The sequence below is a fragment of the Elaeis guineensis genome, chromosome 13 (genome assembly GCF_000442705.2).
Source record: "Elaeis guineensis isolate ETL-2024a chromosome 13, EG11, whole genome shotgun sequence".
NCBI lineage: Eukaryota > Viridiplantae > Streptophyta > Magnoliopsida > Arecales > Arecaceae > Elaeis > Elaeis guineensis.
Genome location: NC_026005.2, coordinates 48760854 through 48781850, shown reverse-complemented (window position 1 = coordinate 48781850; position 20997 = coordinate 48760854). Strand labels below are relative to the sequence as shown.

The window sequence follows — 20997 nt, the reverse complement described above, 5'->3', positions numbered from 1 at the left end:
TGGATTGTGGTTTATGGATTTGAATGATGATTAAATAGGGTTTGTTTAATGTTGGTGTGTGAAATGTGGGCTATGTTACTACAATAAGGTGGGCTATGTTACTGCAATAAGCTGTTAGCTTTTGCAAATGATTTTTTCACATATATTTAAAATTATATTTTATTCTTTTATCATAGAATCCCAGCCATATCTTATTCTATTTTTCAGAAATTTATGGTTTTGATCTTTGTGTCATGTCATATCCTTATCCCTATAGTGGTTATTATGACCATTGCATAATGGCCTTTTTTATGTATCTGACGAATATAATCATTGGCTGCACTGTTACTTCAAATAATCTTTTTCTGAACTTTTCATATTAAATATTCAGCAAAATTGGTGCAAGTGGAACTTTCTGTTTTACATGAAGAATATTAGTCTGTAAAGGTTTTTTTCTTAAAATGATTGTGTGAATAAATGCAAGTAGAAGATACTCGGTCAGAAGCAATTTCAAATTTCACCTTGCTCTTTGACTGTAACCTATAAATCGTTTTAGATCTATAAGAAGGTTGACACATCTATCTTAAAAAATTTATATGCATGTTTATTATGTATAAGGAAATTAACTAACTGATATCACTGCAATTGACCCTTGTGCCTAAATGGAGGGCTGGAAACGGGTGGTTGGTTGTGTCCAGCCACCTGCTTTCTCCAGCTTGGTCCGAAAATTTTTTTGGTTCCTGATTGGGCCTAAAACCAAAAGGCGGATACAACATCTGTCTTGAGCTTGAACCAAGCCTTGCTCGAAGCCCCATACAGGCCTGAACCAAACCAATCCAATCTAGCTTAAAAAGGGACAGAAAGCAATACTTGTTTGTTTTGAAGGGAGGAACCAATGATGCAGGTCGTGATGGAGGATGGCGATGTGGAGGCAGGCACTTGCTAAGAAGGAGGTGAGGAGGCAATTTTTATTTTCTTTTTTCTTTTTAGAGTGTGCAGCTGTTCTGCTAGATGGAGTTGAGGAAATGGCATTGGGAGATTTGAGAACACTATGCCATTTGTTAGTTATTGGGTTGGGGTTCATGCTGGGCCATGTTTTGGCCAAATTGACCTGAAAATTCTTCATGCTCTAAAATGAGACCCAAGCCTGACCCAAACTCCCTTGGACCAGGTCCAAAGACCCAACACAAATCGACAGTTTGATGGCTTTGGGCTGGCTCAGGTCATTTCCAGCCCTGCCTGAGTGGTTCTGAGGATGGTTCAGCTTCTATACACCTTGAAAAATGAAAGCTATTTTACAAATTTCCCTTGTACTTATAGATAGTTACATGAAAATAGTCTTTAATGTTTTGTGGGTTGCCTAAACCTTAACCTTCTTTCTTCTTGTTTTCCTTTTGGATAGTTTAGAATGAAAGGACTACCAACTTGACACTAGTGGGCCTCACATTATGGAAAATTAGCAATAGTTGCTGTCACTTAAAGGACTAATAAATTGACATTGGTGAGCCTTGAACTCAGGAAAATTGCAACAATTGCTGGTCACATGATAAAAATAAAAAGTTAGCATGGTATATGGAACTTTATATAATAAACAAGGAGAGCTTAAACTGGCCAGACACTTAATGCTATATTAAGTGATGCAACTAGAAACTGACAGAGAACAGCGCTCACATCCTCCTTGTTCTTCCTCTTGTGAAATGATATTGGTGCTTGTATCAACAAACATATCTGTAGCTGCCTAGTTTAATATTATTCAAGATGGAAATTTTTTATCTGCAAATTGAAAATAGTGATGTTTTTAAATGCACTTGTGTCATTGTCGCAAACAGATTCTAATTGTTTGCAATTCTATATGTCAGTGATGATGTAGCTTTTGCATTGAAGGATTGCTCAGAAGTTCCTTGGTTATCAAAGTATCTATAATTACTGGCATGGTGGAGTAATGCTGCATTCTTTAATTCCTCCTTTTCAGAACATTCACAAGGTTGGGGTGTTCTCATGGTGAGTTAATGTTGCTCTCTTTTATTTGGTGTATGATGTTAATATCTGAAGCTTGGACTTTGTTCATAATGATGTTGATGCTAGTTGCAAGATAATTGTATGCATACCAATAGCTTTTATTGAGGGTGAGCTTAGGCGCAACGATAAGTTTCCTCTTTTGTGACTTGGAAGTCACGGGTCTAAACATGGGAAATAGCCCCTCTGCACATGAGGGTAGGGCTGTGTACATCTGACCCTCTTTAGACCATGCACTGGCAGCTTCCTCATGCACTAGTCTGGCCTTTTATTGCAATAGCATTTAGTCTCTTCTCTCTCTCTCTTCCCTCCACCCCCCCCCCCCCCTCCCTTCCAGAAAGAAAAAAAAAAAAAAAAGCTTGTACCATCTCAGGTCACAAGTAATAAAAGCATTAGCTTTTACTACCTCTCCCTGAAGGAAAAGCTTATATTGTGTCAGGTTGCGGCTAATAAACTATGATGTTGTAACATATTGTGCTTGTTTGTATCAAAATTTTACCGGACATTGTGAATTTCAATTTGAATGACATGCTATGCATTTTGACACTGTGCATACCTCAATTATTTATGGTTTAAGATGCTCGTAGCTACAGATGGGGAGGCAAATATATCTCTACTAAAAGGTGCAGACTATCTGCATTCCACTTTACCAGGAACAAATATTCCTGATGTGAAACTTGTATCTGCATCCATTGAGATTTATTTGTCTCACGATTTGTATTCCACTTTACAAGCAACGTAGGGACATTTGTGTTGCTTGTGGCTCAGTGTGTTGCTTGTTCTAAATGGGCGTTAGTTGTTTGAATTTGGAAATCTATGACGGGATTCTAACATGGATCTCAACAATATTCACATGTTTCCATTCCAATTGTCTTATTCACCCCACATAGAATTCTGGGTTTTAGTAGATTGCTGTGCGGGAGTGTACCCTTTTCAATGTTTACATGCACTTATATTGTGTTCTCTGGCATTTGCTGATCTGATCCAACATAAGAAAATGATGGGACTTTTATATGAAAGAAACTCATATAAATCAGTTCTCATGTTCTTTGCTGCAGGCTGGGAGATGCGGTTTGCACTAGATGAATGCTGAATTGAGGTGACATTGATGTCGCATTTTTTATCTAGTTTTGTAAAATCCTACCTCCTGGAAACTGCTGCAACTTTTGCTGATTCCCATGCTATTCTCAAATCTCAACGGTTGCAGTTTTCTGATCACCCTTCTCCGTGAAGCGAATCTGCAGTAGCATTTTTCACAGATCACGAAGTTCTTTTCTTTTCTTTAGACCATTAGTTTGGTTTTGAAAGACATTGAATTTGTACTATTTATGGAAGGTGGTTGTGGAAGTTTATTAAAAGAAATTGAGGTTATCAAATTTTAATTCTGCAAAAATTGTATTGTGCTTTTTCACGAGTAGTGATCTCATAGGTGGTCATGTATTTTGACGCATTGGATACATGCCCATAAGCTTGAAATTCATAAATTTTTACCTATTATGAGGATCTAATGGACTGATAGGCATTCATTTCCACTTTCTAAGCAGGATCTCAGCTCTTAAGAGTTCAGTAGCTGTCTACCAATCCTTTCTATGACTGCACCTGCATGCTGTCTGAGTTGCTAAACAAGAATTCTAGAATCCCCCAAAAGGTGCAATTTTCCTTTTATATGGTAAGGCAGTTTGCAATTGTCTCTAAGTCACCCATTTCCGATGGCATTTGACGCCATCCGACTGAAAAAGTATCCAGCACATGATGGGCATGCAAGAGTATGCTCACTTCTCTCCCGCTGTCCTACTCATGGACATCCATATATCCATCAGAGTATGTAAATCTGCACGTTATTCAGCTTCTATATTTCCTGGCAAATGGGATCCAGATGTCCCATCATATTTTCAGCAGATGGTTATTGTTGGGGGATACCCACCGACCGACCGACTATCGGAGGGTCCGACCGGCTGGCGGTCCGACCGACCGACTAACCAACGGCCCGACGGACGACTCTGACTGGCCGATCGTAAGTCGGGCGACAGGCCGACGGACGCCATCAGCGGCTAACTGCGGCCATTCCACGGTCCATTCCCGATCGACTAAAACCAGAGGTCCGGTAGCCGACCCACATGAAGCTCGCCGACCGACGGAGGAGTCCGACGCCACTCTGCTGGCCACCGACCTTGGGTCGGCCGACTCCACCAACCACCGTACGGCCGCCAGACGTTGTCAGCTCTGACACGGACATGCGGCACAGTTACCTAGGGGCATTGTCGTGCCGAGAGCCGGGTCAACCCTGGTGATTAGACGGCTACACGGCGACATGACGTTTTCACGGCGGCTCTGACAGCCTACAGTGAGTTGACAGTTCCTCACTTGTCCGCGCCATTAATGATGGTGCCATACCGTGCTCCACTATATAAACCGGGGAAGGCAACAGTGCAAGGGATCGATCCGTCCGTCTCTCCCACATACGCAGGCTCGCTCCTCTCTCCCTCTCCCTCTCTCCTTCTCAGAGCTCTCTGTCTGCATTTCACTGTTGTCCCAGTCACCTCTCTGACTTGACCGTCTGAGGGTCCCCGTCGGAGCCGCCTCCGGTCAGTGCGGACTTCCTTTTGCAGGTGCACGCTTCCCGGCGATCGGGCGACGAGGCGATTGGCCGCAACAGATTGGTGCGCCAGGTAGGGGACAGCATGACAAAGACAAGAGCTCAACGATCGAGAGTCACTGGGTCGGCCAGGCGCTCTTCCCGCCGGGAAGAAGCCTCCCCGCCACCACCGGCGGCGGAGCCTAGCTCTCCGCGACCTGCAGTGACCACGGAGGCCCAGATTGCGGCCATCGTACGGCAGATAACCGTACTGACCGACGCAGTCAAAAGCCTCCAGCAACAACCGGCGGCCCGACCTATGCCTTCCAGGAGCAGCCGCCGACGGCCGCACCGACCCCTGTCGCCTCCAGGCGAGCGCTCCCAACAGCGCTCCCACGGAGAGGAGGAGGGGCGACCACGGCGTGACGACCGACGGTCCCAGCGGCCCTCTCCTTCCCCGTTGGAACGGGCGAGGAAGGAAAAGCGGCCGCGCACACCGTCGGCCTCTCTTTCAGAATCCTCCGGAGGCTCCACCCCCGGGGTCTCCCAGCATCGATGAGCGGACGACTACGAGCGACGGTTCGAGGAGATCGACCGCCGACTCGCCCAACTGCAGATGGACGGCCAGAAGTCTTCGAACGACGTCGACTTCCAGACCGCCCAGCCTCTCTCTCGACTGATCCTCGATGAGCCGATTCCCAGTCGGTTCAAAATGTCGAACGTGGAGCCATACGACGGCTCCACCGACCCAGTCGACCACCTCGAGAGCTATAAAGCTCTCATGACGATTCAAGGGGCAACCGACGCTCTTTTTTGCATCGGCTTCCCCGCCACACTTCGCAAGGCTGCCAGGGCTTGGTACTCCGGTCTTCGATCGGGCAGTATCCATTCCTTCGCGCAGCTCGAGCACTCGTTCGTGGCCCATTTCAGCACCAGCCGAAAGCCGCCGCGAACGTCGGATAGCCTTTTCTCCCTCAAGCAGGGGGAAAGCGAGACGCTCCGACACTTCGTGGCGCGATTCAACGCGGCCACGCTCGAGGTCCGGGACCTCAACGAAGACATGGCGGTTTCAGCCATGAAGCGGGGCCTGAGGTCATCCCGATTTACTTATTCTCTGGACAAGACCCTCCCCCGAACATACGCCGAGCTGCTGGAGCGCGCATACAAGTATATGCGCGCGGACGAAGGAGCGTCCGACCGACGCTTGGTCGAGCCCAGGGGCCCGAAGGAGAAGCGAAGAAAAGGTCGGGAGCCCGCCGAACCAAGCAGGCCCCCGGCCAATAGTCGGCTTTCTCCACCCCGACAGATCCAAAAATCACCCCGCCGACAGACTCCGAGGCCGGTGCGTCCCAGGTATGACTCCTACACTCCTCTCTCCGCTCCCCGTGCGCAGATCTTGATGGAGATCGAAGGGGAAGAATACCTGCGACGGCCTCCGCCTCTGAAGGCAAAGGGCCTCGACCATCGGAAGTACTGCCGGTTCCATCGGAGCCACGGCCACGACACCGAGCGATGCATCCAGTTGAAGGATGAGATCGAAAATCTCATCCGTCGGAGATATCTCGGCAAATTTCGAAAGGGTCCGCCGACCCGACCGGCTGCCGATCGACGCCCCCAGCCGACTGAAGAGGCGCCGACTAACCAGCCGACGGCTGGAGTCATTAACATGATCTCCAAGCGGCTGGGATCGGGGACGTCTACAGGGGGGAGCCGACGAAAAAGCCGCGCCCGGACGACGTGATTACCTTCTCAGAAGACGACGTTCGGGGCATCCAGACTCCCCACGACGACGCTGTTGTTGTGTCGGCGACAATAGCCAATTATGATGTAAAACGAATTTTTGTTGATAATGAAAGTTCGACAAATGTTTTGTTTTACTCGACCTTCTCCCGAATGCGACTACCGACTGATCGACTTAGTAGGGTCTCCACGCCCTTGATCGGCTTTGCCGGAGACACCGTCACGACAGAAGGAGAAATCACCCTGCCCGTGACGGTCGGTACCGAACCATGGCAAAGAACGGTCTCCCTCATTTTCGCGGTCGTCCAAGTTCCTTCGGCCTACAACGCCATACTCGGGCGACCCGGATTGAACGCCCTCAGGGCGATCGTCTCGACGTACCATCTCCTTGTTCGATTCCCGACCAAAAATGGACTCGGGGAGATGCGCGGAGATCAACAGCTCGCCCGACGATGCTTCCAAATCTCCGCCCAAAGCGACGAGACAAAGGATCCCCTGACAATCGACAAGCTGGATCAACGGGAGGAGGAAGAGCGGGGTTCGCCGACCGAGCAGCTCGAGGCGATCCCGATAGGAGAAAATCCCGACAGAAAAGTTTGGATCGGGTCTCAATTGCCCGACACCGAACGCCACCGACTGGCGGAGCTGCTGACGGCCAATGCCGACATATTCGCATGGTCGGCAGCAGATATGTCGGGCATCCCTCCAGAAACAATTACTCACCGACTCAACATCGACCCGACAATGAAGCCGGTGAGGCAGAAGAAAAGGTCCTTCGCCCCAGAAAGGCAGAAGGCCATTGACGAAGAAGTGGACAAGCTGCTCGAAGCAGGCTTCATTCGGGAATCCATGTATCCCGATTGGCTCGCCAATGTCGTCATGGTCAAGAAAGCCAACGGGAAATGGAGGATTTGCATCGACTATACCGACCTCAACCGAGCATGCCCGAAGGATAGCTTTCCACTCCCGAAGATCGACCAGCTGGTGGATGCGACGTCCGGATTTCGACTGCTCAGCTTCATGGACGCCTTCGCCGGGTACAATCAGATCCGGATGGCGCCTGAAGACGAGGAGCACACCGCGTTCGTGACCCCCAAGGGCCTCTACTGTTATCGGGTGATGCCCTTTGGGTTGAAGAATGCCGGCGCCACCTACCAGCGACTCGTCAATAAGGTCTTCAAAGACCAGATCGGGCGTAACATGGAGGTGTACGTGGACGACATGCTGGTAAAGAGCACGCAGATCCCGGACCATGTTCAGGATCTCGAGGAGACCTTCCGCACCCTTCGACGACACCGAATGAAGCTCAACCCGACCAAATGCGCCTTCGGGGTGACCTCGGGGAAGTTCCTCGGATTCCTCGTTTCTCAGAGAGGGATCGAGGCCAACCCTGAGAAGATAAAGGCGATCCTCGACATGCGTCATCCGAACACCAAGAAGGAGGTCCAACAGCTGAACGGAAGAATCGTCGCTCTTAGCCGATTCATTTCCCGATCAGCTGAAAGGTGCCTCCCGTTCTTCAAGACCCTGCGCCAGGCGAACGGTTTCTCTTGGTCGGATGAGTGCGAACAGGCCTTTGAAGACCTGAAAAGGTACCTGGCTTCCCCGCCGCTGCTCGTAAAGCCGCAGGTCGGGGAGACCTTGTATCTCTACTTGGCCACATCTTCTGAGGCGATCAGTTCGGTGCTCGTTCGGGAAAACGAGTGCCGAACCCATCAGCCCATCTACTACACCAGCAAAGTGCTCCACGGCGCCGAAGCCAGATACTCGGAGACGGAAAAGATGGTTTTCGCCCTGACCGTCTCCGCGCAACGGCTCCGACCATACTTCCAGGCCCACGCCATCGTGGTACTCACCAACCAGCCCTTGAGGGCCGTACTGCGCCGACCCGACACATCCGGACGACTCGCTAAGTGGGCGATGAAGCTTAGCGAGTTCGACATTCAGTACCGACCGAGGCCTGCCTTGAAGGCTCAGGTCTTGGCCGACTTCATCGCTGAATGCCCGACGACCGACCAAAGGTCGGGAGCTGAAGGCCCGGGACGAGATTCGGTCTCTGAGCCAGACCCGATCTCCACCTGGGTACTTCACATCGACGGAGCCTCCAACGCTCAGGGAAGCGGGGCCGGGCTCCTGCTCACGAATTCGGATGGGGTAGTCACCGAATACGCCCTCCGGTTCGACTTCAAGACCTCCAACAATCAAGCCGAATACGAGGCACTCCTCGCGGGCTTGAGGATGGCGAAGGAACTGGGCGTCGACAGCCTCCGGGCATTCTCTGACTCTCAGCTGATCGTGGGGCAGGTCAAGGGCGACTTCGAGGCGCGAGATCCGACCATGATCAAGTATCTTCAGAAGGTAAAGGATCTCGTGGCCCGCCTCGAGCATTTCGAGATCTCCCACATCCCCAGGACGGAGAACGCCCGTGCCGACGCTCTCTCCAGATTGGCAACGTCGGCCTATGATTCTTTGGGTCGGACGTTTGTCGAAAACCTCCAGCAGCCGAGCATCGATCGGGTCGAAGAAGTGCAGCAGCTAACGTCCGAACCAAGTTGGATGGACCCGATCGTCCGGTACTTGTCCGACGGGACCAGTCCCGAAGACCCCGCGGAGGCCAAGCGACTCCGATGGTCGGCGTCGCAATATGTGATCATGGACGGCCGACTCTACAAGAGGTCGTTCTCCCTCCCTCTGCTCAGGTGCTTGGGACCGACCGACGCTGACTACGCCCTCCGAGAGGTTCACGAGGGAATTTGTGGGAATCACTTGGGGGGCAAGTCCTTAGCCTTCAAGGTCTTACGACAGGGCTACTACTGGCCGACCATGAGGAAGGATGCGGCAGAGTTGGTCCGAAGGTGCGAGCCATGCCAGAAGTATGCCAATATTCAGCACCAACCGGCCAGCCAAATCACTCCCATTGTTGCTCCATGGCCCTTCGCTCAGTGGGGAGTCGATATTCTCGGCCCCTTCCCACCGGCGTCAGGCCAGAGGAAGTTCATCGTTGTCGCCATCGACTACTTCACGAAGTGGGTCGAGGCCGAGCCCTTGGCGCAGATCACCGAGCGGAAGATGGAGGACTTCGTCCAAAAGTCCATCATCTTCAGGTTCGGATTGCCGCACACCATCATCACCGACAACGGACGGCAATTCGACAACCAAGACTTCAAAGGCTTCTGCGCCAGGTTCCACATCTGTCACCGACTAACTTCAGTCGGGCACCCACAATCCAATGGCGAGGTTGAGGTGACGAACCGAACCCTGCTCCATGGACTCAAGACCCGACTGAACGAAGCCAAAGGTCTCTGGGTCGACGAGCTGGGCTCCGTCCTGTGGGCTTACCGAACGACCCCCCGCATCCCGACCGGAGAGTCGCCGTTCAGTTTGGCCTACGGGACAGAAGCTATGATCCCGCTCGAGATTGGCCTGCCATCTTCAAGGGTCGAGCAGTACCGCGAGCCGGATAACTTCGAAAGCCGGAGGGCCGACCTAGACCTTCTCCCCGAACTGCGAGATGAGGCTCAAATCCGAATGGCCTCATACCGACAGAGGGTCGCCCGGTATTACAACGCCAAGGTCAGACCAAAGCTCTTTAAGCCTGGCGACCTAGTCTTGAGGAAGGCAGAAGTGTCGAAGCCCTTGGACCAAGGGAAGCTGACTCCCAACTGGGAAGGACCCTACAAGGTTGCTGACACCTTCGGGCCGAGGGCCTACCAGCTGGAGACCCTTGAGGGGAAGCCCATTCCCCGGACTTGGAACGCCGACAACTTGAAGCTGTATTACCAGTGAATTCTGTAATTCAATCATCGGAATACAAGTTCAGTTTGAAAAATCGGAGTTCTAACTCTTCGACTACTGATCGGCGCTCAGCCCCGACGCATCGACGCGGACCTGGCACCGACGACACATCGGCCCCTTACACGGACCGATGCATCTACGATGACGGGAGTTCATACTCCTTCTACGGTCGAATTTTCGGGCAGAATCCATCGGCCGACTGGCCGATCGGGCCCCGACCGAAGAAAGGCTAAAAGCCCACGCGGCTATTGCCGCGACTTCCGACCAGGCTACGGCCGGTCGAGGGATATTCGGCTTACCACCGTCTATCACATGATGCGACCTTAGTCGCACCCACTACTCGCCGACCGACCTACGGCCGGCTGAACGACACTCGGCTTGCCACCGTCTGTCAAAGGACATGAAACCCGACGCAAGAGCATGGGGACCCGACTTACTATCATGCCCCCGACACTGCGCCGGACGATGATCGACTAAGTGCATCTACGGAGGTCCGGCTGCCGAACCTTTACCAGGTTCGGTCGGATCCCGACTTAACAGATGCGCCCGAACGGCGACTACAATTATTGAAAGCCGACCTAAAGTCGGGACACAAGCTACTTCGGAGCTGTGCAAGCCGGTTAAGTCCTACCGACTTACCCGAGTTGGCGACTTCTCTAAGTCGGTAACTAGGGTTCGACATTACAGCAATAAGAGACATTTCAAACAAAAGACACAAGAAAAGACAATTTCATTCATTGATCAAAGGAAATTACAAAGTCGGGCCGAAGCCCGATTACACGTATTTTCAAGAAGAAACAAAAGGAAGACGGTCGGCTGGACCGATCATTCGTCCTGGTTAATCTCTTCGACCGACGGAGGATCGGGAAGGATCGGCGTCTCGACCGTGAGCGGCGCTGGGTCAACGGCAGAAGGATGTCCTTCAGTCGGCAAGGGACCTTCGGTCGGCTCCTGCTCCGGGACGGCTTCCTCCGCTGGGATGACGCCTCCCGACAGATGGTCGGCCTCCTCTTCGGTTCCCTCCTCTTCGGCGAGTAGCGGGACGACTCGGCTGACGTCCACCTCCGGGTACAAGGCATGGACGGCATCCCGACCGTCCTCGAACCCGACCCGATAGGAGGCGAAGCCCGACTCGAGCATCTCCTCCTTGTACCGGTCGGAGGCCCGGAAGTCCTCAACCGCACGATCGGCCGACTCCCTCGCCGACCGTGCCTCGTCCTCAGTGTGGGCCAGCTCCTCCCTCGCCAACTCCGCCTCGGCCCTAGCAATTTCGGCGTCGATCTGGGCGATGGACAAATCCTCTTCGGCTTCCGCGAGCTTCCCCAGGCTGGCCCGAAGTTGCTCGCGTTCCCCTTGGAGTTCGGAGGTGGCACCGTCCCGTTCGCGTCGAAGACGACGCACGACCCGACCTTTGTGCTTGGCCTCCTTCTTGGCCGACTTCAGTTCGGCCATAAGCCGGGAGACCTCGTCCGTCAACTTGGCCTCCCGGTCGACCGACTCCTGCAGTTGGTCGACCAGCCTCGCTCTTTCGGCCTCGGCCGCCGCCGACCTTTCCTTAAAGGCTGCCCGAACGTCGCCGAACCTTCGGTATCCGGCCTCCAACTCGGACATGGTGAAGATCAGCTGCCGACGGAAAAAAGCTTTGTCAGAATTATGTGGCAAGCAAAAATTTTTCTAAGGAAAAAGGTGACGCGAAGCTTACCTCCACCATTGTCGGGTAGAACCGCGACAGCATCTCGGTCACCTGCCGAGACCGCAACGACTGAACGTCGGTAGGGAGGAGGATCCCCTGGCACAACCTCCTCGCAAGGTTGTGGTCGGCCAAGGCCGATGCACCCTCAGGGTAGTATGCGCTGGGGGGCATTGATCTCTCCTCCTCCGAGGGCTCCATCGGGGCTTTCCCCCGATCAGCTGCCCCGACCGACGGGGCTGGCAGCGATGGGACGCTGGAGTTCGACCCGGCGCCCCCCTGCGCCAGCGGACGCCTCCGGACGATGTTCGGCTTCCCGGATGACATCCGGCTCCACCCGCAGCGGCGAAACCGCCGACACTCCTTCGGCCACTTCCTCGGTCGGCCTCTCCTCGACTCGGACAGTCGGAGCCGCGAGGGCTATGATCGGCTCCGACCCCTCGGTCGCCGACGCTTCCACGATCGGCGGGACTGGGGCTGGTCTCTTGGAAGAGCGCGAAGGGCCAGCCCCCGACGCTGGCCTCTTCCTCGCGGCGGCAAATTGACGAATTTCGGCATCGGTCGGCCTCATCCTCGGCGGTGTCCCTGCAAAACCGACCAGTGTCAAAGGCCGGACCAGAACTACCCTAAAGCCGAACAAAAAGAAAAGCTGGGGGATCGGGCGATACCTATTCGGGGGACCAGACTCAGGCCGGCATCATAGAGAGCTTGCTCGGTAACAAGCTCTCTCTGCTTCGGGACCGACATGTCTTTGAGTCGGTGGAAGTCCTTCCGGTCGTCCACGTCGACCCGACTGTTGTCGTTGGCCTCAGTTCGGGGTACACCCCAGCGGGAAGGAAAGCCCCAAGAAGAAGAAGAAGAAATGAAAAAGAACTGGTTCTTCCACCCATGAATGGACGATGGAAGACCAGTTATGAAAGCAAGACCCTTCCGGGGGTTGAAGAGCCACCACCCTCGGGCTTTAGGGTGGGGTCGGAGCACAAAAAATGCCCGGAAGAGGGAAATGCGAGGGTTGGTCGGCAAGAGCTGACACAACAGCGCGAAAGAAATGATTAGCCGGACAGAGTTCGGCGCCAGTTGCGCCGGACAGAGTCCGTAGTAATCAAGCAGATTCCGGACGAACTCCGGAATCGGAAGTCGAAGACCCGCACGAAGGTCCTCAACATACAGCGCCAGGTCGCCAAGCGGAGGGTTGTTGACCCGACCGCCGGCCCCTGGAGCGGAGAGCCGAAACTGCTCCGGGATGCGATAGTGCTCCCGAAGCTGATCGACGTTCGGCCCCGAAAGCGAGGAGGCCTCATCTTCCGGAGCCGATCGGGTGTCGTCGGTCGGGTTCCCCGACCGAGCTCCCAGAGTCGGTTTCCTGGTCATTGTGCAGGAACCGAAAAAGGAAGGAAGAAGAGGAAGGAGGACCACGAACCGGATCCGGATGGACCCTCCGCAGGCGAAGAAGAGCTCTGCCCGCGACGACTGAAAAATCGCCCGGACAGAGTTTCCCCAGCGGAATGTGGCAAAAGTGGGTCAGGGTCCGGGAGGTCCTATATATATAGGGCCGACCGACGGCCGAGATCCTTCCGCGCCGACCAAAGACCTCCAGATGCGCGACGCGTGGCGCCCGCCGGTTGGCTGAGGATTCGGCGCGCTTCGTCCCGGGACGCCCGCACCGCCCTCATTAAATGCCGGAGCGGACGCCGGCCAACCACCATGACACGCGGCGCGCGGGGGTTGGCTCCGCAGTCGGCCGCCCGCGCCGGTCCGCGTTCCCGATGGGACGCCTCACCCGCGATCGGCGCCGAATATCCGATCGACTGACGCCGTATCGTCCGGCACCCGATCTTCTGACACCGACGTGACGACTGACGACGACAAGACGCGGCGTCTGACACCGAACGCCGGCGCGACTTCTGGCATCGACTAGACGTTCGGATCACTTGGGATTCGTGAGGTGTCAGACAACGGATCAGCCGGCGGTACGGTCGGATCTGCACATGCGACAAATCCACTCCCAGTCGCCCGGTCTTGCTACCCGAATGAAGGCATCGGCCAGCTCTCCACCCGACTTAGGAGTGGAGGGGGGCAACTGTTGGGGGATACCCACCGACCGACCGACCGACTATCGGAGGGCCCGACCGGCTGGCGGCCCGACCGACCGACTAACCAACGGCCCGACGGACGACTCTGACTGGCCGATCGTAAGTCGGGCGACAGGCCGACGGACGCCATCAGCGGCTAACTGCGGCCATTCCACGGTCCATTCCCGACCGACTAAAACCAGAGGTCCGGTAGCCGACCCACATGAAGCTCGCCGACCGACGGAGGAGTCCGACGCCACTCTGCTGGCCACCGACCTTGGGTCGGCCGACTCCACCAACCATCGTACGGCCGCCAGACGTTGTCAGCTCTGACACGGACATGCGGCACAGTTACCTAGGGGCATTGTCCCGCCGAGAGCCGGGTTAACCCTGGTGATTAGACGGCTACACGGCGACATGACGTTTTCACGGCGGCTCTGACAGCCTACAGTGAGTTGACAGTTCCTCACTTGTCCGCGCCATTAATGATGGCGCCATACCGTGCTCCACTATATAAACCGGGGAAGGCAACAGTGCAAGGGATCGATCCGCCCGTCTCTCCCACATACGCAGGCTCGCTCCTCTCTCCCTCTCCCTCTCTCCTTCTCAGAGCTCTCTGTCTGCATTTCACTGTTGCCCAGTCACCTCTCTGACTTGACCGTCGGAGGGTCCCCGCCGGAGCCGCCTCCGGTCAGTGCGGACTTCCTTTTGCAGGTGCACGCTTCCCGGCGATCGGGCGACGAGGCGATTGGCCGCAACAGTTATCATCATCAAATAAGAAGGGGAAAAAAAGAGGAAGGGCAAACTTAAATGAAAGAATTCCAACATTTTCTTGTACGGTAGCCAATGTTGTGACAATTTACGCTTCCAAAAGCATTTCATTCTCTTCTACATCAAAAAATTTTAATTTGTTCCGTGTCTTTCTAGGCCTATTCTGTTCAGCCACTTTATATCTACAAAAACCATTGCTGATTGTTAACATCAGCCGATGCCAAATTGGTCATTGCCACTCATCAAAAAAATCAAAAAATCGCATCTGGGACTGAGATCTTCTAAGTCAGCGTGATGTTGGAGGAAAAAAATTTGAGCTACACTGCCCTGCCTTGTGTTTGGGACACAACAAATGTATGATGACACTTCTGTAATTAGCATCTGTTATTTAAAGCACCCAAGCAAGCCTTTTGCAACCTGACTCCTTTTGCAGAGAGAAATGATGCCTTGAAGGATCATTATGCAATTTATAATGCAATATCCATTCGGAGAATACTCCATTCAGCCATAATCATATTAGGAAATTAGTTTCCTTGATGATCTGTATTTGGAAGCAGAATTGCAGCTATGTTGTTTAAAAGTCGGACTCATGCTAGTGAACATAAACCAAGTACAGATACGTCCCATCACCCATCCAAATGAATAGAGCTTATTGCTTATTTTCTTAAAATAAGAGCTTGCCAATGAAATTTGAAAGATGAACTGATGTAGACGAATGCATATGCCCAGAATGTACAAAGGAATTACAAGAGCGGCATTCTTTAAGATCTTCACGCATCAGATAGCCTGTTCACTTGATGTGCTATGTAACTGGTCTAACAAGAGCTATGCTTTAATAACCTATCAAGTATCAACTTCATGACCAATTATTGTGCTTAGCTGTGTCCAGCCAGTGCTTGCCCTAACTGGAATAACACTGATCAAAGAATCTTGTGCTGATAGCTTTTTGTTCGATATCTCTATTTCAAGTTCTTTCAAAACAAGTAGTTGGACAACAGATCATTATCTATGAACTTTGGGGCTAGAATTGGCTGCAGGTTACAGGATGGAGATCAAAGAGTATCTGCCGCTTATGACCGCCTTTTAGAAGAATTCTGATAAGCACAAGGTATTGGATAAAGTTGGACTTAAAAAGGAACCCATGAGGGCTATAAAGTTGCTGTTAAGAAGCATATTAGTGGAGTCTTTGCAATGTTTACAAGCGAGACGGTCAGCCTCTCCAAAATCAATCATAAGAATATGATGAAGCTTTTGGGATGCCACACGGAGACCAAAGTACCCATTTTTGTTCATGAAGTTGTATCCAACAGAAGACATTTCGACGACATCCGTATGATGGAACCCTCGTGCCAGATTCCATGGGACACTTGGCTCTGGATTATTGTTGATGTTGCTAATAGACTTGCTTAGCTGCACTTAGCTCACCAGTAAGTCTATAATCACAGGAAGATCAACACAAGGAGCATTTGTCTAGAAGAATTTTACCCAGCCAAGAGTGACACATTTGGATTCTCACTACAAATTCCCAAGGGAAGATCAATGCATGGATCTTGACTGATGGTAATAATGAACATTACTTTAGTGATCAGATAAAACCAGAAGAGTGAAATTTATAGGTTTGGTTGAGTTTTCTTTCAGCTCCTAACAGCAAGAGAACCTTGGGAGGAAGGTGACCGAAATAGTTTGGTGAACCCTTCAAATACTAAAACTTCTTGTCACCTGTTTGTCATCTGCTAAATCTTTATATGCAAGAGCTGAGAGCCCATGGAAAATGGATATTTGATAGGCCACGTTAGTACTATTTATGTTAATTACTTGAGCTTAATCATAGCATTATCTACACTAATTTGAAGGTTAGGAAGTGTGACTAATCCTCCTAGGTTCAAGAATGTAAGTTAATTCCACATAAAAATGTACCAAACACAAGTGAGAAACTATAACCAAAACCAACAAGCCTTCTTTGCCTTGTTGGTCTTGGTTTTATGAATTCTTTTATTTCTTCGTTCTTTAACATGTTTAAAGGTTTACCTTATTTATGAATCCTTTGGCTCTGTCTCCAGGTTGGAGCACCAATATAATCAACTTGATGTCCCACAAGCAGAACTTCCGAAACCCCAGCCCATATAAGCAATAGTGCCATTCGATCAAATGTGTACTGATAAAAACTTTTCCAATGCAACCATCTCCTCCTTTTTTATAACCATTTCAATAGAACTTTGCCTATTAAACCAAAATGCTTCCAACTGAAAGGACTACTATGTGAGGAACCTGTGCGGGCATGTATTTAGTCCTACATCTATTATTCGTTTGGATACTTATACAGTGCCAAGAAACCCAAATAATACCTTTTGACTGATCTTTTTGGATGAGATCCTGGATTGTTATAAATGGTATCGGAGCTGATCTAGCCCATGGCCTATATGGACTGGGAGATACTACAGCACGGGTTCATTGGGGTTGACCACGGGTTGATCGTGGTGTTTATGAATGGATATATGAATGTGGACCCTTAATTTGATGAGGATGCTAGAGCTTTAAAGGGGGGAGTATGTGAGGACCCGTGCATGCATGTATTTAGTCCCACAACGATTATTCGCTAGGAAGATCTTGGATACTTGTATAGGGCCAAAGAATCCAAATAATATCTTCTGATTAGCCTTTTTGGGCAAAGTCCTGAGTTGTTATACACTACCTTCAGAACTCGTGTGTATCAACAGCAAAGCTTCAATTCAAATAAACAGAGAAAAGTCTGGATAAGCAGGTTGCTTGGATGTGGAATCTAGGCCTCTATTCTATATTAAGTTGTAGGCCTCTGCAAGATGTTGTGGGATTATGGAACCACCCATGCTTCACAAGCCTTAGTTATGTAATACAAGGTCTAACAAAATCTTTCTGATTGGATTGATTACACTACATCTGTGCTATTTTTATTTTGTCTAGTTCTTAAACTGACTTATGCTGTATATTTCAGTGAGTCAGTTTCAATAAGTAATTAGAATTCAATGTTTTTCTCTTAAATGCTATATGTTCAAATAAAATATGGCATTACATTCAACAGAGGATTATGGTCAGTAAATGATCATTGAATCCTTTCCCTCTTCAACATTTGAGATGCACAGATTACCATCAGGTGATATAAATTATTGTTTATTTTTCTAAATTTAGTGCTTAGCTGAAATAGCAATTCCCTTGAGTAAATCAAATGTTCTGGTTACTCAAGGCTAACCAATACATCAATCACAATAAGCTACAGAAGAGGCTAATTTTCTTGTATCAGGATAAATGAGTCTTGGATCATGGATAAAGATGCACCTTTCTTTTCTTGGAAGGGATAAAATATGAAGCAGGTCATAAGAATGTCATGTAATGCCCCTAGAACAACCAATTGCCACTCAGAAATGAATGCAAGCAGGAAAACCAAAGTCCAGTAGTTTAACTTTTTGTTTGTCATCATTTGTATGCTGGGATTGATGATCCTCATTGGATGGGTCACAAGGAGGAAGTATGTTTGTTCTACCAGCATATTTTCACAACAATAGCAAACCTGCAAGTCTATAAGCATTTGAGTTCCCTTCTCTAGTCTTGTGCCATTACTCCTCATGCAGATCTGCAGGATTTGAAGGTGAACTATATCTAAATATTGTGGCTGCTGCAATAATAGTTAACCTGGTGCGTTCATGTCCATGGTCAAGTTGCAACAATTGAAGATTTGAACCTCCTTATATATGTCTTTCAAATATGAAGCCCATAATCACAACAGAAACAACTATGATTGTGCTTGCGCACAAATATTGTAGGTTATTTTATTTCCCGGAGGATGAGAGCTGGCAGATATTCATGCAAGCTTACATAAAATTTGGAGTGTTGACATGAAACTTTCTTAGCATGTTTATAAGCTAAAAATCAGTGAACAATATGACCATCTGATATGGATGTGGCTGAACAAATATTTATGTATAAAAGACATGAAATACAGCCGATTATACTTAGGCCTGCTTATTTTCTCAACGGATGGATACAATTCATCTCATCCTTCAAACAAATGAATCAAATAAGTATGGAACAAAATAATGATCAGTGACTTGGCAGTATATCTAAACCCTGTAACCTACTTTACCAGGTAAGTACAAGGCTTCAGGAACCAAAACATATTCATTGAACTTCTTTCACTATCAGAAGCGACAGAAGTGCGGTTGCTGTCCTCAGCATTTGCAGCCAGTTCTCTTTTCTCCTCTCTATTCTGCTCCAACTCCTGAAGTATTCCCCTCTGTTCATTACATCATCACCAAAACATGAATTAATAATATTTCTCTCACCATGAGGAAAATTCATACTTTCATTTATACGCTAAACTAACATCAATATAATTAACTACAAAGATGTAATTCTTTTCCAGAATTTCAAATTATCAGATATTATCAAAAAATATCATATGCTTCAAATTAAGTTATTGAATCAATTTAGATTAGTTTCTAAATGCAGAAACACTGAATATATAATTCTTTGAGATTAACATAATTTTAGGAAGAACATTCATAACTCACTGGAGGTGTCGATCTAGGAGGCTTATTAAGAGGAGAGCTGGCTGTTGCAGTGGCCTTGGGGATCCTAAGGCGCCGACTTGAAGGGGAAGGAATGTGCTGAGGCGTGGGAGGACAAGCTCTTACCTCTCTCAGCACAGATGAGTTCTCATCGAGACCCCTCTTGTATTTGTGCTCTTGCACCTCAATCCTCATTGGCCTTTTACCAATCTTTTTCTCTGATACATCATTTTTTTTCCTGCAAAACATTTTACCAAAAAGAAGAATGCTGTTAAATTATCACCCCAGTTGAATTGCGTCAATCCAATCATCAAAGTTTTGATTTTTATGTACAGATACTTGGAATTCAGATCCCGATCGGTCTTCCCCTCCTCCCTGTTCTCCACCTTCTCCTCAGGAGCTGACTCTGAAACCTTCTTCACCTCCTTATTAGCCTCTTCTTGGGCATCAGGCCTCTCACTTCTACCAGCCAGCTTCTTGAGTTCTTGGCAGAACTCGGAGATCTGGCTCAAGATGTCCTTCCCGGAGAATAGATTCCTTGCCGAGAGGGTACTCTTAAGCCGCGGCTGAGGCTTCTTCTGCTGCTGCCACTCCTCCCTCTCCTCCTCCACCTTCTTTTCTGCGCTCGACTTGATCATCTCCTTTATAGTCTTGCCCCCTTTGGGAGCACCAAATTGACTGCCAGTAGGAGGAGGAGGAGTCGAAATATTGGGCTTCTGGTTCTCACCTTCATCCCTAAACTTCTTGGAAGCAGCTGCTTTGGGTTTCAATGGCTCGCGGAGAGGAGACGAAGGGAGGAATGCCGCGATCCCTCTCCTTTTCAAGTTATTTCCCTCTCTGGAGAACCGGAAAACAAGAAATGAAGCAAAATTAATTCCAAAACAAGATCTCATCTTGTTTTTTTTCTAGTTTTCAAGGTGTCTTGTACCTCTGATTGCCATTCCTCTCTCCCAGCGGCAACATTTCCGAGCTCGATCTCACGAGTTTCACCTATTTTTACACAAAAAGGAAATCAATTGAGATCAAGAAAGAAAGAGGGAAAGATAGCTGAAGGAGACAAAGACTTGGAGAGCCTTGGAACCTTGGGACTTGGAGTCCATCTCTGGAAATCTTCTACAGTCTTTGGATGCCTGCAATCTGGGAAGAAGTGGGGGGGTGGAAGAGTAATAAGTTAAAAAAAAAAAAAAAAGAAGTTTTACTCTTGATGTGGATGAATGAGAATTTCTGGAGAATTGGGTTGTACCAGGGCGGCAGAACCAGGATTCGTCGTCGACCGGCGAAGCGTTTGGGTTGGCGAGATCGATCCATTTGGGAGCGTTGATGTGCTCGTAGATGTCATCCCTCACGTACTTGGATTCGATGTTCTTCCAGTCGATGTCAGCTGGTTCCATCTTCTGTTGTTTCCGGTAGGTGGTGGGAAAAGGAAGGAAGAGATCTATCTGAACCAGAAATGGAGAGGAAGAAGGGGAACGAAAAGAGACCAAATAGGAGAGTGAAGAGAGACGAGGAGAGAGAGAAAGAGACGTTGGTGGGAGTCTTTAAGGGGGACGTTGGAGGCACCTTCAAAGGCCTTCCAAACGTTGGCTCGTGCATTTTTTGACCGTTGGAGATTGGGTGGGCCCTCCTTCCAGATCTTCAGTTTTATTTTTCCGCTTCGCTTTTCGAGCACTTTTTTTTTTTTTTTTTTTGTCTCCTTGCCATGGGCGTGTCTTATAACTTCGGAGTAACACTGCCTCGGGTCAAAAATACGGGGAGGAACTAACGGCACGCTTTTTTTTTTTTTTTTTTAAGTGTATGTAGAAAATCCAGTAAAATTGG

General features: G+C 49.7%; 1 protein-coding gene and 1 long non-coding RNA gene across 3 annotated transcripts; one reads left to right on the top strand and one right to left on the bottom strand.

Moving 5' to 3' along the window:
- Window positions 1-1615: 1615 nt before the first annotated feature.
- On the top strand, window positions 1616-3489 carry LOC140853297 (uncharacterized). The gene is made up of 2 exons (XR_012136312.1): window positions 1616-1980; window positions 3054-3489. It is a non-coding gene; the product is annotated as an uncharacterized lncRNA (long non-coding RNA).
- A 15013-nt stretch (window positions 3490-18502) lies between these two features.
- LOC105033595 (uncharacterized) lies at window positions 18503-20707 on the bottom strand. 2 transcript variants are annotated; one of them, XM_073248182.1, is made up of 6 exons: window positions 20423-20707; window positions 20261-20316; window positions 20108-20169; window positions 19513-20016; window positions 19183-19417; window positions 18503-18905 (listed from the first exon to the last, which is right to left on the bottom strand). In XM_073248182.1, exons 1-6 carry the CDS (start codon window positions 20568-20570, stop codon window positions 18747-18749), a joined length of 1164 nt encoding a protein of 387 aa, XP_073104283.1. In that variant the 5' UTR covers window positions 20571-20707; the 3' UTR covers window positions 18503-18746. The 2 variants fall into 2 exon arrangements, with proteins under 2 accessions (XP_073104283.1, XP_010906761.1); XM_010908459.3 differs by having other exon boundaries at window positions 19519-20016; window positions 20423-20706.
- Between the last annotated feature and the right edge of the window lie 290 nt (window positions 20708-20997).